We start from the raw sequence: 13,855 nt of genomic DNA on the forward strand, positions 1-13,855 counted from the left end.
ATATTATTTATTTTAAGAAATATTAAATGTTTTATGTGTAGTAACGTCGCTGAATTTTATTAAAGAAGCATATAATTATTTTTATTTGATTAGATATATGTAATTCCTGAGGATATTAAGGTTATCGGCTCGGATTGCTAGTGATATAATGAACATAGGGGTCATTCGTAATAAGAAACCAAAATTAGAGCTGCATAGTCTAACTTGTTGGTCTGTAAACTATGTATTGTTAGCTATAAATTCATTTAATAAAACACTTAATTCATATCAAATTTATGCATATACATATATTCCATACGATTTTAAACTAATACACCAATATTTACACTTTACCCTTAAATTTGTGATACTTTTTATGATCTTTAACATATAACTCGTATACCTGTCGAGCCGCTTCATTAGAACAACGTAATATAAAACGTCCAACACGGTGATCACAAATTCCGATCAAATCATAGCATATACTGTCAATGTGCGTTTTGATCTAAAAAAAAAGATTAGTAATATTATTTGTTGAAACAATTTAAATACATAAATATTTAACCAACCTTCGGATATAAAGTTGTTGCGCGTTTATTTGCCACAATTAGACTTATAACAAAAGTAAGCACAAATGGTGCAACACGCTTAACATGTACGCTATGCGAAGCTATCAAATGCATTAGAGCTTCTAATTTCATTGCCAGCTCCGCTAAATCGTCCAACTCATTGGCCGATAGTGCCGCATCTTTTTGTCTGTCACTCTTGTACCAAACAATAGATTGTATGAGGTCCTTAAATATGTGCATAAATTGTGGTACGCGATCCATAAGTAGTACATGCCTTTGTCTAATCAGACTGCCGAATAAGCCACTCATTGCACAATGTAATTGTTTAAATGTATCCAAATTATTTTCAGATAGTGGAAATTGTTTTATATTGATGTCCATAAGAAGTGAAAGTATGTCGTCCAAAGTGTCCGTTGAAATGGGAATCTGCAAGAAATAACAATAATAATTTTGTTATTTTACAATTTCTATTATTTTTGTAATGGAATATAACAGAAGAATTATTAGTTTATCATCATCTGATTATCAGTCTATGTAAACAGGGAACAAGCTGTCAGATGGGTTGAGACATGAAAAGACGCTATCATATGGGATATTTCCTTGCATATCGAGATCTAGTCTATAGACCATAAACACTGAATATTAAGTTTGTTATTCCCAAAAAAAAAACGGATTGTCTATACATTTTATATTTTAAATGATTTCATGCCCATCTGTCTGCTTGTATACACGCAAAATAACTTTTGAGGTACTAAAATGAAAATTTGAACTAGTCCTCATTCCAAGAAGCTGTACATTTGTCGGAACCGTCTATTTTGGAGCTGTAGGGCATACAACTGTCTCAAAAACTGAACGCTCATAATAAAATTCTTGTATGGAAAACTTTGTTATTTAGCAAGATATCTTAACAAAATTGGGCATAAAATATTGTGTAATACAACGCTATTATCACTAATAAGCTTTTCGGAATAGCTGTAGAAAGTGATTGATCAAACTCAAATCTTCGAACAAAAGGTTTAGATCGGATCTATAGCATCTAGCTGCCAAATTCTTGTATGGAATCGTTTGTATTTCTGAAGGATATTATAGCTTTCGTGCGACCGAAGTTAACGCCTTTTTTCGTGTTTCTTCTTAATTTGGGTAGAGATAATTCAATAGTTTCATACCATTTTATTTTCGACTAACGATTGCTGCGCTGCCAATAATGCCAAAACTTGTTCCTTGTCCAAAAATTGCTGCTTCTCATCTCTTCCAAGACGTAATATAATGTTGCATGTGATGGATTTAAATTTATCATTAAAAATCTGTTTTGGTAAGAGAAATTACTTGTTAATAGCAGGAATGCAGCTTATTTATGTTCAACTTACAGCGCCTTTAATCGTACTAAAAGAACATTTTGCTATTAATTCAAGGCATCTTAAAATATTTCTAAAATCCTTTATACCATCCAAATTGTTGCTCAAGCTCTGTAGTGTTAGTAGTAAATCTTCATTGGTTTTATTACCAATAATCATTTTAACCGCTGTCTCTGTCGTTTTCCCAGTATTCGTTTCATTTACTTTTGAGTTTTTCAAATCGGCGTTTATTTGTTGCCAATAGTGACTAAGCACAAACTCGATTTCATCTTGATCCAAATGCAAAAGTTGTCGATGATTTAACGCCACTTGCAACAGACGTATGGCATACGGATTGCGGTAATCCATCTGGAAATTAAATTTTAAAAATATCGAAATTTTAAATATTAAGTGGATAGTGATTTTTGTCATAATTACAGAGTGTCCAATGTATATTTTACAAATACGACGAAAGCTTTCATCCACTAATACGGTCGACTTATCATCCCCATTATCGATACCAGCTGCCGCGATCGTTAGTACAGAATTCACATATGGCGCGAAACCAGCTAAAGTTTTCTCAACAAATTTCTTATCTTTCTTGACAGAGTTATCTAGTGAAGCATCTGATTCTTTTGCGGCTTGCTTATTAAAGTACCCGTTTATATATTTGGAGTAAATTGCTAAAATACGGTCAAAATATTTTCGTATGCGTTTAGCGCTAGGACCACTAATTGCAGAGAGGGTTTCTATAGCGAGTAGCAGAAGACGTCTCTGATCTTCACCTAGTTTACAATCGGAACTTTGTGCGGATTCTAAGTTTTCAGCCAAGGAATTGAGAAACTGCTCACTACCTTTTTCCTCGGATTTGATAGAGGAAAAGGTGAATTCATAGAATTGCCACAACCTTGCAACAGGTAGAATTTTTAAAATTGTCGACAATGAAAAATATTTGAAGATCGGTACATGTGGACCAAAATGAAGAAAATCTGGAATGAAATGAGATTGTATTAGTTATAATTAATTAAATGCATTGGTTTTTTTAATTACTGATATAAAATTTTCGAAATTTCTCTTTACCTAAAATTATTTCAAAGACATCCGAAGCATATTTTTTAGCTTCTATTTTGTTCGATGCACTCAAATCGCTGTAAAACGCTAAAAATAATGCAAATATCAAGCATTTATTTTGCCTTCGTAAATGTCCCAGTGGTAATTGTCGACACAGATGTAAAACCTTTTCGATTTCCTCAGGCGCGGGAAGTTCTTTCACTTTATACTCAGTTTCAGCGAGTGTCTCGATAATTTTTTTTAACTTTATCAACTTTTTATCTGCTGCATTCTGGTCAGCACGTATATATTCGTTTAATGAGTTGAAATTACAATTTAAAGAAGCCAGAATCGAACCCTTCGCAACAATTTCAAAATGTTGGGAAAAACGAGCGCAAACAGCGATTGCCAGTATTTCTAAAGAGTCCAAATCTTGTGCAATTACGTTTATTTCAGCTTTTGTATCAAGTAGGCGTGGTAATATGCTAGCCTTGTCGTGCTGGTTCATGCGACTGAGAGTCCACTTCATGCTAGGCATTTTTTGCAAAAGCGTCACGACGTCATTTTGCAAGTAGTCTTCATTCGTGAGAGGCAATATAGATTGCAGTTCAACTGCACTGCTTTCTTCTGTTAATTTTAAAAGTGAAATTGCTTGAGCACCTTGCAGCTTCAGGCGATTGTAAAGAAATTTGCTTTGCGATTTGCCAAAATTCATTACGCGTTCTTCTAATAAGGTCCACTCTTCGGTATTCAGAAATGCATGTAATTGCTCGGGAGCTGGTGAGTTTTCTTTATGTCCATCTGGACGATAATAGTGCAGTAGAAGTTTGAAATAACTGGTATGAAAGGCACATTCCAGAAGTGCATTTAATTTACGTTCATTATGCTCTTGGGCAAGTAGCAATCGTGCAAATTCAGAAAGAGCTTCTTCGGTAACTCGAAGCTGTTCATTTATTTCGTTCGAAAACTTATCATATTGTTCGGCCAGGCGGCTACCGGCAAAATATTGACAAAGTAAAGCGGCATGTAAATCCAAGAGGAACTGGTTATTCTCTTCATATCGTACATCAGTTTTATCATATAAGTTTTGTACCAACTCCCTTAAGGAATAAAGCAGTGATTTCCAAATTACTAGAGAAGGTTTAGACACGAGTCCGGTTATTAATTTTGAAAATGCAACTCCAACACTTTTTGACGGCCAAGCTGCTCGGAGATATGGAAAAGAATGCTCGACTTCGTTATAGCTTTCGCTGTTAATTTCTGTTGACACACTATGAAACTCTTCGAAGATAACATGCAAATAATCTATGTCGGTGTCTAATTCTGCTCTGTGGGGTTTTAATTTCTTAGCCGTGTTTTGATCCCATCCTCTCGATTTTCGTTTCAAAGATTTTTCCGGTTTTTTATTTGTTACAATTTCAAATTTGTTTAACCATTCTTTAAGGCTTTTGAGCATGTTGAAAACCAGTTTCTCCGCTCGACTTAAACGTCTAAACATATCCATTAGGGATACAAGATAATCGCCAAACAAAATTTGTTCTTCTTCGTCTTTCTTTTCCGCGACAATCATCCAAGTTGTTATCTAAATAAAAAATGTAAATTAAAATTAAAATTTTCTACTAGAAAAATTTAATACCTGGAAAATGTCTTGCTCCAAAATAAGTGGATTTAGACGCAAAGCTGCGCACAATAGCATTAAAACCTCACGCAAATAATCTTGTTTACCTTGTTGAATGCACTTAAAAATTTCTTCACCCAAGTAAGTAAGTGCGAGTGGTTGATTTTCCAAATCCATTTTGAAATTTAGATTGATGTCATGTTTACGCAAAATTTCCAAAGTATAAGCACCTGCAGTTATCATCATTTTCGCTTTAAGATAATCTTTTTGTTCAACTTTTTCGATTTCTTTTGCAAGTTCCTTGAATACGCGCTGCAACAAATGTTGAATATAACTTTCAACGCCTCGTCTGTTGACAAGAGTACATTCCAGTGTTAAAAGTCTTACAAATAGGGGCAATTGCATTATACGTTGTACCAAAGTTTCATCTTGCAATTCATCCGTCAAAAGACGTTCTAATTGTAATAATTCATCAAAGAAGCAAAGAGAATGCGTCCGCAGCGTTAGAACAACACGAACAAGTGGCTGCAAAATATACAAGCGATAATATTTGTCATAGCGGGCAGTATTCCCGGTTCTTTTAATGTGATCTCGTAAGTGACCAAGAATACTGGAAAAGAATTTGGTTTCGCTTGCAGTATTTATAAGTTTAGTTTTGGTAGAATTAATTGGTTGATTCGATGACTTCAATTTCTTTAAATATAATTCATAGCAATTAAGTAATGATGAATAAACTTGCGCATGTATCTCATAATCTGTGCGATATAAATCTTGTAAAACTTCAAAATCACACAGATGGCACAAAAGTTTTGGCCAATCACAATTCGTTACAACTTTATTGCTTTCAGCCCATTTGTTGGCCAATTTTAAAATCATTTCAACAAATTTCTTTTTTGTATCTTGAACAATAAGGCCTGGTTGAGCGCGCATTTGTAACAGTTCAGTAAACTCTTCAAAAGGCATTTGTTCAATCGGTATCTTTACTGTTGCTGTGGATAACCAATTCAGGACTATGTCATATTTACTTGAGAGCGTAAACTCGACCGAATTCCAAGCTTTCAATGCAAATTTAAAATTCTCAAGAAATGATAATTCATTGCGACGCAGCCAATTCAAAAATTCTGTAAAGACACACAACATATGTAATATTTATTAAATAAACACATTTAAATTTTGTAAAATACCGTCTTCCGTCGACATTTTTACTATTTCTTTTTTTATATTGAAAAGAAATTGGACTAGTCTTCTATGCACGACGTAAACAAATACTACACGTGCTTGAATGAAAACATATGACAGTGTTACCCACATCAATTCTAAAGTAAGCTCTCTTTATAATGACCGGTTTTGTTTTAAAATAAGATAATTGATACATCTAAATTAATTTTTATAATTTAATTGATTCGGTCATGAAGATTTTATATAAATCTCTCTTACATTTAAATTGAAAAGAAATTAGGGTATATCTGTTAACAACGAAATATGTAAAAATCATTTATCGATATACTATCGTCCTTCTCTAACGTAATTTTGATGGTTTGACATCTATTTTTGCCATTTATTAATTGTCGGAGTTTTGGCGTGACAAATATTCGAAAATGGCTTTAAAACTGAATCGTGATGATACTATTAATTTGATACGAATTTATGAACAGTATGAATGCCTTTGGAATTGCAGAAAGGAATCATACAGAAATTCTGGTTTAAAAGAGAAAGCATGGGAAGAGATTGCAAACTACTTCGACACAGATGTACACGAGATGAAAAAGAAGATTAAGTATCTCCGCACAGCATATGTAGCCGAACTTAGAAAACTGGAGGAATGGAAAAGAAAAGCTTCTAATTCAACTGAAATATATCAGCCTAAATTGTATTATTATAATGATTTCAACTATTTGAGTAGTACAATAGTGATGAGAAGAAGAGAGTTTATTGAGGATGACGAGGATAACGATGATGAAATAAGTCTAAAAAAGGAAGACTCATACGATGAGGTACATTTTTTATAAGTGATATTAAACTTCATTTGTAATTTTTAAATAATTTACAGTTAAGTAACGACAACTGCGAACGTCTACAAGAGAGTGAAGCTGTTTGGGAAAAATGTGCTCCCGAAGATTATCTAGACGAGGACTTACAACATCAAGAATCTAAAAAATTAAGATTGGCGTCTCACCCAAACACCAATTCGTCAACATCTGCAAACATTTCTATATTCAGTACGAAAGATAATCAACATAAACGTTTCTCTAACAAGGCATTGGGAACAGATGATATGTATTTAGCTTTTGGAACTAGCATAGGTTTACAACTGAAACATCTGAAACCTGTTAATGCAGCTAAAGCTATGGCTAAAATACAGGGAATTCTCACTGAACTTGCTGTTTCAGAAGTATAATTAAGTTTTTATAATTCATTTCATATAGTATTTTTAGACGTAATATTACAAAAATTTTGTCCAAGGGGGTCCTAGCTTAAATCCCCATAAAAAGACTCGATAATTAAACACTAAACCTAAACGTAAACTAAACCTTCTAGATCAATTAATAAATATGATATAATCTTTATCAACTTTATATTTAAATAAGCTACGGTATATAACATTGTTTAAATACGAACAGCTTTCCAATACGCAGGTAATTTCAGCTTACATTATTTTGAGTTCCCTTCAAATTTGGATCATTTGAACGCGCCATTTTGGATTGGATCCATTCGTTTGCATGCATACGTTTTATATGAACGTACATATTAGATTTTGAGCGGCATTCCTTTGAGCAGTGTGGACAAGAGTACAATTGCGCTCCCGTGTGTGTAGCCATGTGCTCCTAACACGTAAAAAAAAAAAAATCGGTGAAATAAAATTTAAAAAATAGTAACTCATATACATACAAAAACTTACTTCTAGGTTTCTGCTCTCTTTAAAAGTTTTGTCGCAAAAGCTGCATTGTAAATCGTATTTCTTCTTGTGCATATAATTAATATGACCTCTTAAGGCGGTGCGTGAGCGACATTTGCGTCCACAATACTTACAGTCTGCGTCGGTATTATTGTGTTTGAACTGGTGTAATCGGTGGACGTGTTTATTTTTTGACCATTCTCCGCAAATATCACATTGTACAGGTGGTTCTATAATTCCCTGATGCTCAAGCACATGGCGTTCGAAAGATGGCTTAAATTTAAATGCTTTACCACATACGTCACATATGTGCCGATGAAGATCCTCGTGTATGGCCTCTTTGTGTTTGCGCAAGCGTTGAGGTGTTGCAAAGCTATTAAATTTAATTCAGGAATACTTCAGTTAGCAGTTTGTTAACGTTAAACTTATTTTTATTATTTACCTTTTCGTGCATATTTCGCAGCTGTATGCTCTATTGTCTTCATGTTTTCTTATATGATTGTCGAGACATTTTTGTCCGCGAAATACTTTAGAACAAATATGACAGCAAACAGTTTCGTGATTAACTTCCTTTTTTGAGTGAATTATTTTAATGTGACTTGCCAAACATTTACTTGACTTCAATTGTTTCCCGCAATCTTCACATCTAGAAAAATTCATAAAGAAGATAAGCACTTTTCTTTGTACCTTTGTTCTGTATTACTTAAATTTACTGGGGTTTGTATGCCACTGAACGTGCTCTGCTAGCAAACTTGGTTTCTGGAATGTTTTACCACAACACTTTACAAACGCTGTGCTTTTATGGATTTGTGTGAAATGTACACGGAGATCGTTATAAGTCTCAACACATAAACCGCATATATCACAGTTCAGCAACATAAAATTTCCAATAATTTCATTATTTATTTTCGAAGCTTCTTTCCTCAATACGTTTTTTACTGGACGGAAATCAACCTTTTTAAATTTCCGTTTGATGTTCTTAACACGAGCATAACTTTTTACATTGTGTTTTGTGGGCTTTGAAATATTTTCACTTTTTTCCTTCAAATTTATCAATGGAATATCATCTAAATAAAAACAATATTAAATAAATACTACGAACAGAATTAATTCTAACCATATATTACCTTCAATCGACTCGTTGTCATTTCTCCAATCATCTTCCGCTACTACATTTACACATTGCTCATCCAAATCAAATTTGATGTCTGGCTTAACATTTATACTTTCGGAGGTTGTTGCTAAGTCGAAGATGTTGCTATAGGTTTCATGTGGGGCAGATATATCCTTCAAATCCAAGAGTATTTCTTCTTGATTATCAATGTTCTCTCCCGTAACATCGATTAATACCGGTGTAACATCTTCTACTTTGTTACATTTTACGTCAAGAAACTCACTGCCCAACGAGCTCTGTTTTAAATCCACAAATATCCAAAACTTATGGAATTCTTCCAAATGATCACCGCAATCTTCACACAATAAAGTCGATATCGGATCATCTTCCGCTACCTGTAAACAATCAATCAATAAAGTGCATTCTTATGAGGTGGCAAACAATTGACAATTACCTCCAAGTGGAAATACTTTGTTATAAGTTTAATTAGTTTAGATTCCGTATGGGGAGACTCAAATAAATATATCGCATTTTCCTGAGTTATATTTCGCAAGCACAATCGACAAATCATTCCCATAAAAGAAATTATACGTCTTGTTAAAAATTTGTTAATAATACCACAACAAGTTACGACTACTGAAACTCCGACACAATGACATATGTTTTGTATGTAATAAATATTGTTTTTAAGCTTCTTCTTACTCAATACACCTTAATATTCAGTCACAAAATAACAATATACCGTGTTCCTAATTTATAGGTTTGTTTTATAACTCATAGTGGTTGCTTGCTATCAGGAAGAACAAGAATTTGATATACAATTGTACGTTTTTAACATTACCATATATATAACTTTGCACTTGCCAAGCATACTGATAAATATTTGGAAGTTCGTTGTGCCAAACAGATTAGCTAACATTTCCATATGCATATATCAAAACTACTTATTATTTGAACTAAATTATTTATTTATTTTGACGTTTCACAAACGGAACGGACAGATTTAAATTCTACCAAAAATAAATGTGAGAAAGTGTGAAAATTAAAGAAAATATGAAGTTTAAATGTTTTTGATGAAATTTTGAAATTAAAATGTGTATGTATGTATGTGCATATTAATTTTCAATTGAAAACATTTAAAAATGTATAGCAAATCAATTTATTAAGTATTGAAAGGTCAAACGTCAGTTGTTTTAATACACCATTAAATAAAAAATAAAATATTTAAATAGTTTTTTCCAAGTATTAAAAACCCAAACTGAAACAGCTTTTAATTGTTGGATGATTTAATTTAGATACTAAAAAACTAACGTTTTGTCTGAAAATGGGTGTCTTAGTAAGATTAGGCGTCTCAGTAATAATAATAGAAATAATCCGACAAAACAAGAATTTCTTTTATAAAATTGTATTCTATATATACTTATCTTTATAACTTTTAAGTTTATTGCAAACTTTTATGACCACTATTTTAAAACTTTCATATAAATACTTAATTCAGTTAATCATTTTCAAACCGGTCATAGTCTTTCAAATGTGCCATCTAATTTGTTATAGTAGCGTTATATTTTTCGTTGTTGTTTTTTAATAACAATTGAATAAATATATATTTAAACTGGATTTAAGTTTTTAGACTTTTTCTTTCAATAATCCCTCGGCCTTAAGATTGTGGATTAGTTTAGGTAAAGTTATTGCGTGGAAGTTGTCATCCTTATAGACCGTCACATTTTCACAATGAATCGTACTGCCATTAGGTATAAGTTCTTCCAATTTCTGAACCAAATCGGCCTCACACTGTTCCGGCAACCCTTCACAATTGTATAACGTTATTAGATATTTTGAAATATGCATTTTAAATATAAAACTTGTGGTAATTTCAAATCTTTACCTTTAATTTCACAATCGCAAGTGTAAATTGGAAAAGTAAACTGTGCTGGATAACGCCTAATATTCTTGACGTTGACCATTCCAATGTTTCCGTAGTCGAAGAATATGATGCTCGGGAAACCATCACCCACGATTTCCAGACAACGACCACGATACCATTTACCATCAATTTTATATTTAGCAATGCAAAGTTCATCGATACTAAATATTAGAGATGTTTTTGTAGAATGTCAATATATTTTAAAGCACAAAATATTGAAAAAATATTACATACCGCGGTGTATAGCATTGATCCTTTAACGACTCGCCATAAAGCTGGAGATCACTTTGAAATTTTTCAATTTCGATGGCCCATTTCTTTGTACTACATGATATACAACCGGTACAAAGAAGAGAGTTGTCCATAACAACCAGTTCTATGTTGTCGCCTTCTGGTAATTGCTTCTGAGGTAAATGCTGTTATTTTTAACAGAAAGAATTTAGAATAAATATATGTCTGCACTTAGTTTAGAAAAGAAAAATATACTAACATTAACGTAATATGCTTCATCCGGATTAGTTGGCTCGGTTGGTTTGCAAAGTTTGGCTACCATTTTATTGAAATTTTGATTTGTAGTGCCATCAAATAATTCAACTTCATAAACACCCTTGTCGGATAACAAATCGTTTTTTTCATCATACTTAACTACCAAATCAATACCATCCAAATATGAATACATAAATTTACGAATTTCTTCGGTCATATACATTTCCGGTACATCTTTTAATATTACCGGCTCCACAAACCGTTGTACTTGAATGAACTGCTCGGGTGCTTCATACATATCCTCCAATTTTCTTGCATCCAAATTACCATAATCCATATAAACTAATTTTATGTGTTGTTCATTGTCACTATTAAGTATCATAGCACGATTATACTGTCCCGCGAAATTAGTAATGACAATCTGTCCACAAATTGGTGCTTTCGACAATTTTTTTAGCTGCTTAGCCGCACTCTGAACATTATTAATAAATTTAAAGAAGTTTAAATTATCTTCATCAGCCTTCGATCTTATAAATACTATATTCGTTTTGCTAATGGCAGTAAGTGCAACTAAATTACCACTGCGAGGTATTTTTCTTGATTGCATCTCAATAGATTTTTCAACAACACCGGAAGAAGTTGACGTGTTCGGAGAAACTTGATTTTCTTTATTGTTTGATTCTATGTGTACTTTTTCCTCTTCAAAACACTTATTTTCCAAATTTTCATTTAAGCCTTTAAAACTGTTTTTTATACTTAAAATATATTAAAATGTAATCAATATTATATATGTATACATATGCCTATATAGTACGTACTTATCTTTACCGCAAATTTGGCGATGCTTTGGCCAGGCCTTACGTTGGCATTCCAAACCGCAAAAATATGTTTGACACCGTGCACAAACTATATCACAAGTTCGGTTACAATTTGCACATTGTCCAATATCTTTAGGTCTCTGGATACCTCTATTATTATGATTATTTTCATATATTTGTCGTGACCAGTCATAGCCGCCCAAAGATTGACGTGACTTTTCTTCAATATATGTTTTAGACTGCTCAGACATCCTAAGATAAAAAATAATATGATTAATTTAAAGCTCGATTGGAAATCCCTAAAATTACGTACTCAATGAACGCTCTGCCTGTACGATATTTGTACTTGGAAGTCTCCATATTGTTTAAATCGTTGTAGTCCTTCAGGCCTGCTCGTTCAAGCTCGTGTGCATCTTCGGTAATAAGAAAATGCCGTTGTGGATCGTTACGTTGCAGAAGCGAATCTTTCGTTTCATAATCCTTATGATTCACAATTGGAGTGTGTCCAAAGTGTGGTCGAGGTAAATTTTTTTCAGATGATCGGTAGTTTCTAAATATAGACATTTTGTTTTATGGTGTTTAATTTTTTTATTTAAATAAATACCTGTGTTCAAAATCAATGATGTTCTTTTCTGTTTCTATTGACGGCAGAGTTTCTTCAATATCTGAAAGTATAGGCTCAGTTTCCTGCTTATTTTTTTGCTTTCCTACCAGCACATGAAAACCGTATTGATTCTCCATTAAAGCACGATAAACGGATTCCATTTCGCTGGTGAATGCAGTAAACTGTATTTATATACATATATAAATATATTACAAAAACAAAATTTTTACTTACGCCACAGTTGGAAAATCAATGAAAAAGTAATCATTCTTTGTACTATCACGAACATCGCTGACTCGTCCATGACGAGTACAAATATTATAAATGGCTTTCTTAGTAATTCCAGGTGGCAAATGCTTTAGTACCAAATAAGGTGTAAATTTTGAAGTCGAACTATCATTCACATTCTTCGAAATCAGAGACCTTTGCTTGTTTCCTGCTTCAGCTTGTTGGAGTGGATGTAAAGCAGCATCTAAATAAGCTCCAGGACCACTGCTATATTTATTAAATTTTGAATTGGTATAATCATCGCGCATTGGGTTCCATGCACCAAGTTCCTTCGGGACAACGTTATTCAAGTTGTCGTTCGACATATTTCTGAAAGAGTGTTCCAAATCAAATTATGTGTTCTTCTTATAATATATTAAACTATATTAAATTATACTTTATACTCACAGTTAGCAAGTGAATGTATTATACTAATATTAAACAAAATAACAAATATAAAAATGCAACTGCAGTTTCTACTAATCTCAAAACTGAAAGAGGGATAGTATTTATCGATTATTGAAAATTTTAAAATATCAGATCGATCACATATATTCAACTGCACAACTACATAACTGTGTCCATAAGAACGTGTGTATTTCTATATTTGACAGATGTCGCTTGCAGTCTGTCGCACTCTATTTGTTCCGGGCGTGACGCTTTTATTAATTTTCTTGGTTCGCCGAACCTCGGTTTCTCAGAACCGCTAGTTCGTTATTACACGAAGCAACTTTTGTTGGGGCAACTCTTGGTTTATAGGCGAGGGGGCGACGAGGAGAGGAGAATCGCGCCGAGTTTCCAGTGTTCAGCAACTCGCTTTGTGTTCTCATTCGTAACAGTTCGCTGCGACGATTTTCTGCATTCGTGTTCTTTCTTTCGTAGTACATAGTTGCATTTGCGTATATTATTTTGAAATTAATATTTTGAATATATGTATTTAAAAAATTTAATTTCATCTTTTGGTACGTAAATTGCAAATATGTATACAAATATACATAATATAATATAAATATTTTAGAAAATGGAGTATGACGAAAAAATCGAATTAATTAAAGATATTGTGAAATGTATGGAGGAAGCCATACAAATTGATTCAGACGATAGTGAAGATCTCTTATATAACCTTTGCTCTAACTTTGAATTATAAATAAAATGTATTTCTNTGGGCAACAGCAAAAGAGAATCGCCCGAGGATC

The 13,855-nt window shown here is 32.9% G+C and overlaps 4 protein-coding genes across 4 annotated transcripts; 1 reads left to right on the plus strand and 3 right to left on the minus strand.

The window, feature by feature from the left end:
* Positions 1 to 262: 262 nt before the first annotated feature.
* On the minus strand, positions 263 to 5,808 carry LOC108972440. The gene is made up of 8 exons (XM_018939021.1): positions 5,735 to 5,808; positions 4,569 to 5,671; positions 2,963 to 4,514; positions 2,321 to 2,871; positions 1,916 to 2,251; positions 1,715 to 1,852; positions 549 to 974; positions 263 to 484 (listed from the first exon to the last, which is right to left on the minus strand). The coding sequence occupies exons 1-8, from the start codon at positions 5,748 to 5,750 to the stop codon at positions 323 to 325; spliced, it is 4,284 nt and encodes a 1,427-aa protein (XP_018794566.1). The 5' UTR covers positions 5,751 to 5,808; the 3' UTR covers positions 263 to 322.
* Positions 5,809 to 6,101: 293 nt separating this feature from the next.
* On the plus strand, positions 6,102 to 7,117 carry LOC108972386. Its single transcript, XM_018938942.1, has 2 exons — positions 6,102 to 6,544; positions 6,601 to 7,117. The coding sequence occupies exons 1-2, from the start codon at positions 6,149 to 6,151 to the stop codon at positions 6,946 to 6,948; spliced, it is 744 nt and encodes a 247-aa protein (XP_018794487.1). The 5' UTR covers positions 6,102 to 6,148; the 3' UTR covers positions 6,949 to 7,117.
* Positions 7,109 to 9,216, minus strand: LOC108972385 (transcription factor grauzone). Its single transcript, XM_018938941.1, has 6 exons — positions 9,015 to 9,216; positions 8,574 to 8,955; positions 8,150 to 8,513; positions 7,889 to 8,092; positions 7,450 to 7,819; positions 7,109 to 7,375 (listed from the first exon to the last, which is right to left on the minus strand). The coding sequence occupies exons 1-6, from the start codon at positions 9,135 to 9,137 to the stop codon at positions 7,193 to 7,195; spliced, it is 1,626 nt and encodes a 541-aa protein (XP_018794486.1). The 5' UTR covers positions 9,138 to 9,216; the 3' UTR covers positions 7,109 to 7,192.
* An 885-nt stretch (positions 9,217 to 10,101) lies between these two features.
* Positions 10,102 to 13,231, minus strand: LOC108972382 (protein vreteno-like). Its single transcript, XM_018938937.1, has 9 exons — positions 13,068 to 13,231; positions 12,627 to 12,989; positions 12,393 to 12,557; positions 12,102 to 12,338; positions 11,789 to 12,040; positions 10,975 to 11,725; positions 10,719 to 10,900; positions 10,446 to 10,645; positions 10,102 to 10,365 (listed from the first exon to the last, which is right to left on the minus strand). Exons 2-9 carry the CDS (start codon positions 12,983 to 12,985, stop codon positions 10,187 to 10,189), a joined length of 2,325 nt encoding a protein of 774 aa, XP_018794482.1. The 5' UTR covers positions 12,986 to 12,989; positions 13,068 to 13,231; the 3' UTR covers positions 10,102 to 10,186.
* Between the last annotated feature and the right edge of the window lie 624 nt (positions 13,232 to 13,855).

This window comes from Bactrocera latifrons, unplaced genomic scaffold (genome assembly GCF_001853355.1).
Source record: "Bactrocera latifrons isolate USDA-ARS-PBARC rearing strain unplaced genomic scaffold, ASM185335v1 scaffold_4, whole genome shotgun sequence".
In the NCBI taxonomy this organism is placed as follows: Eukaryota; Metazoa; Arthropoda; class Insecta; order Diptera; family Tephritidae; genus Bactrocera; species Bactrocera latifrons.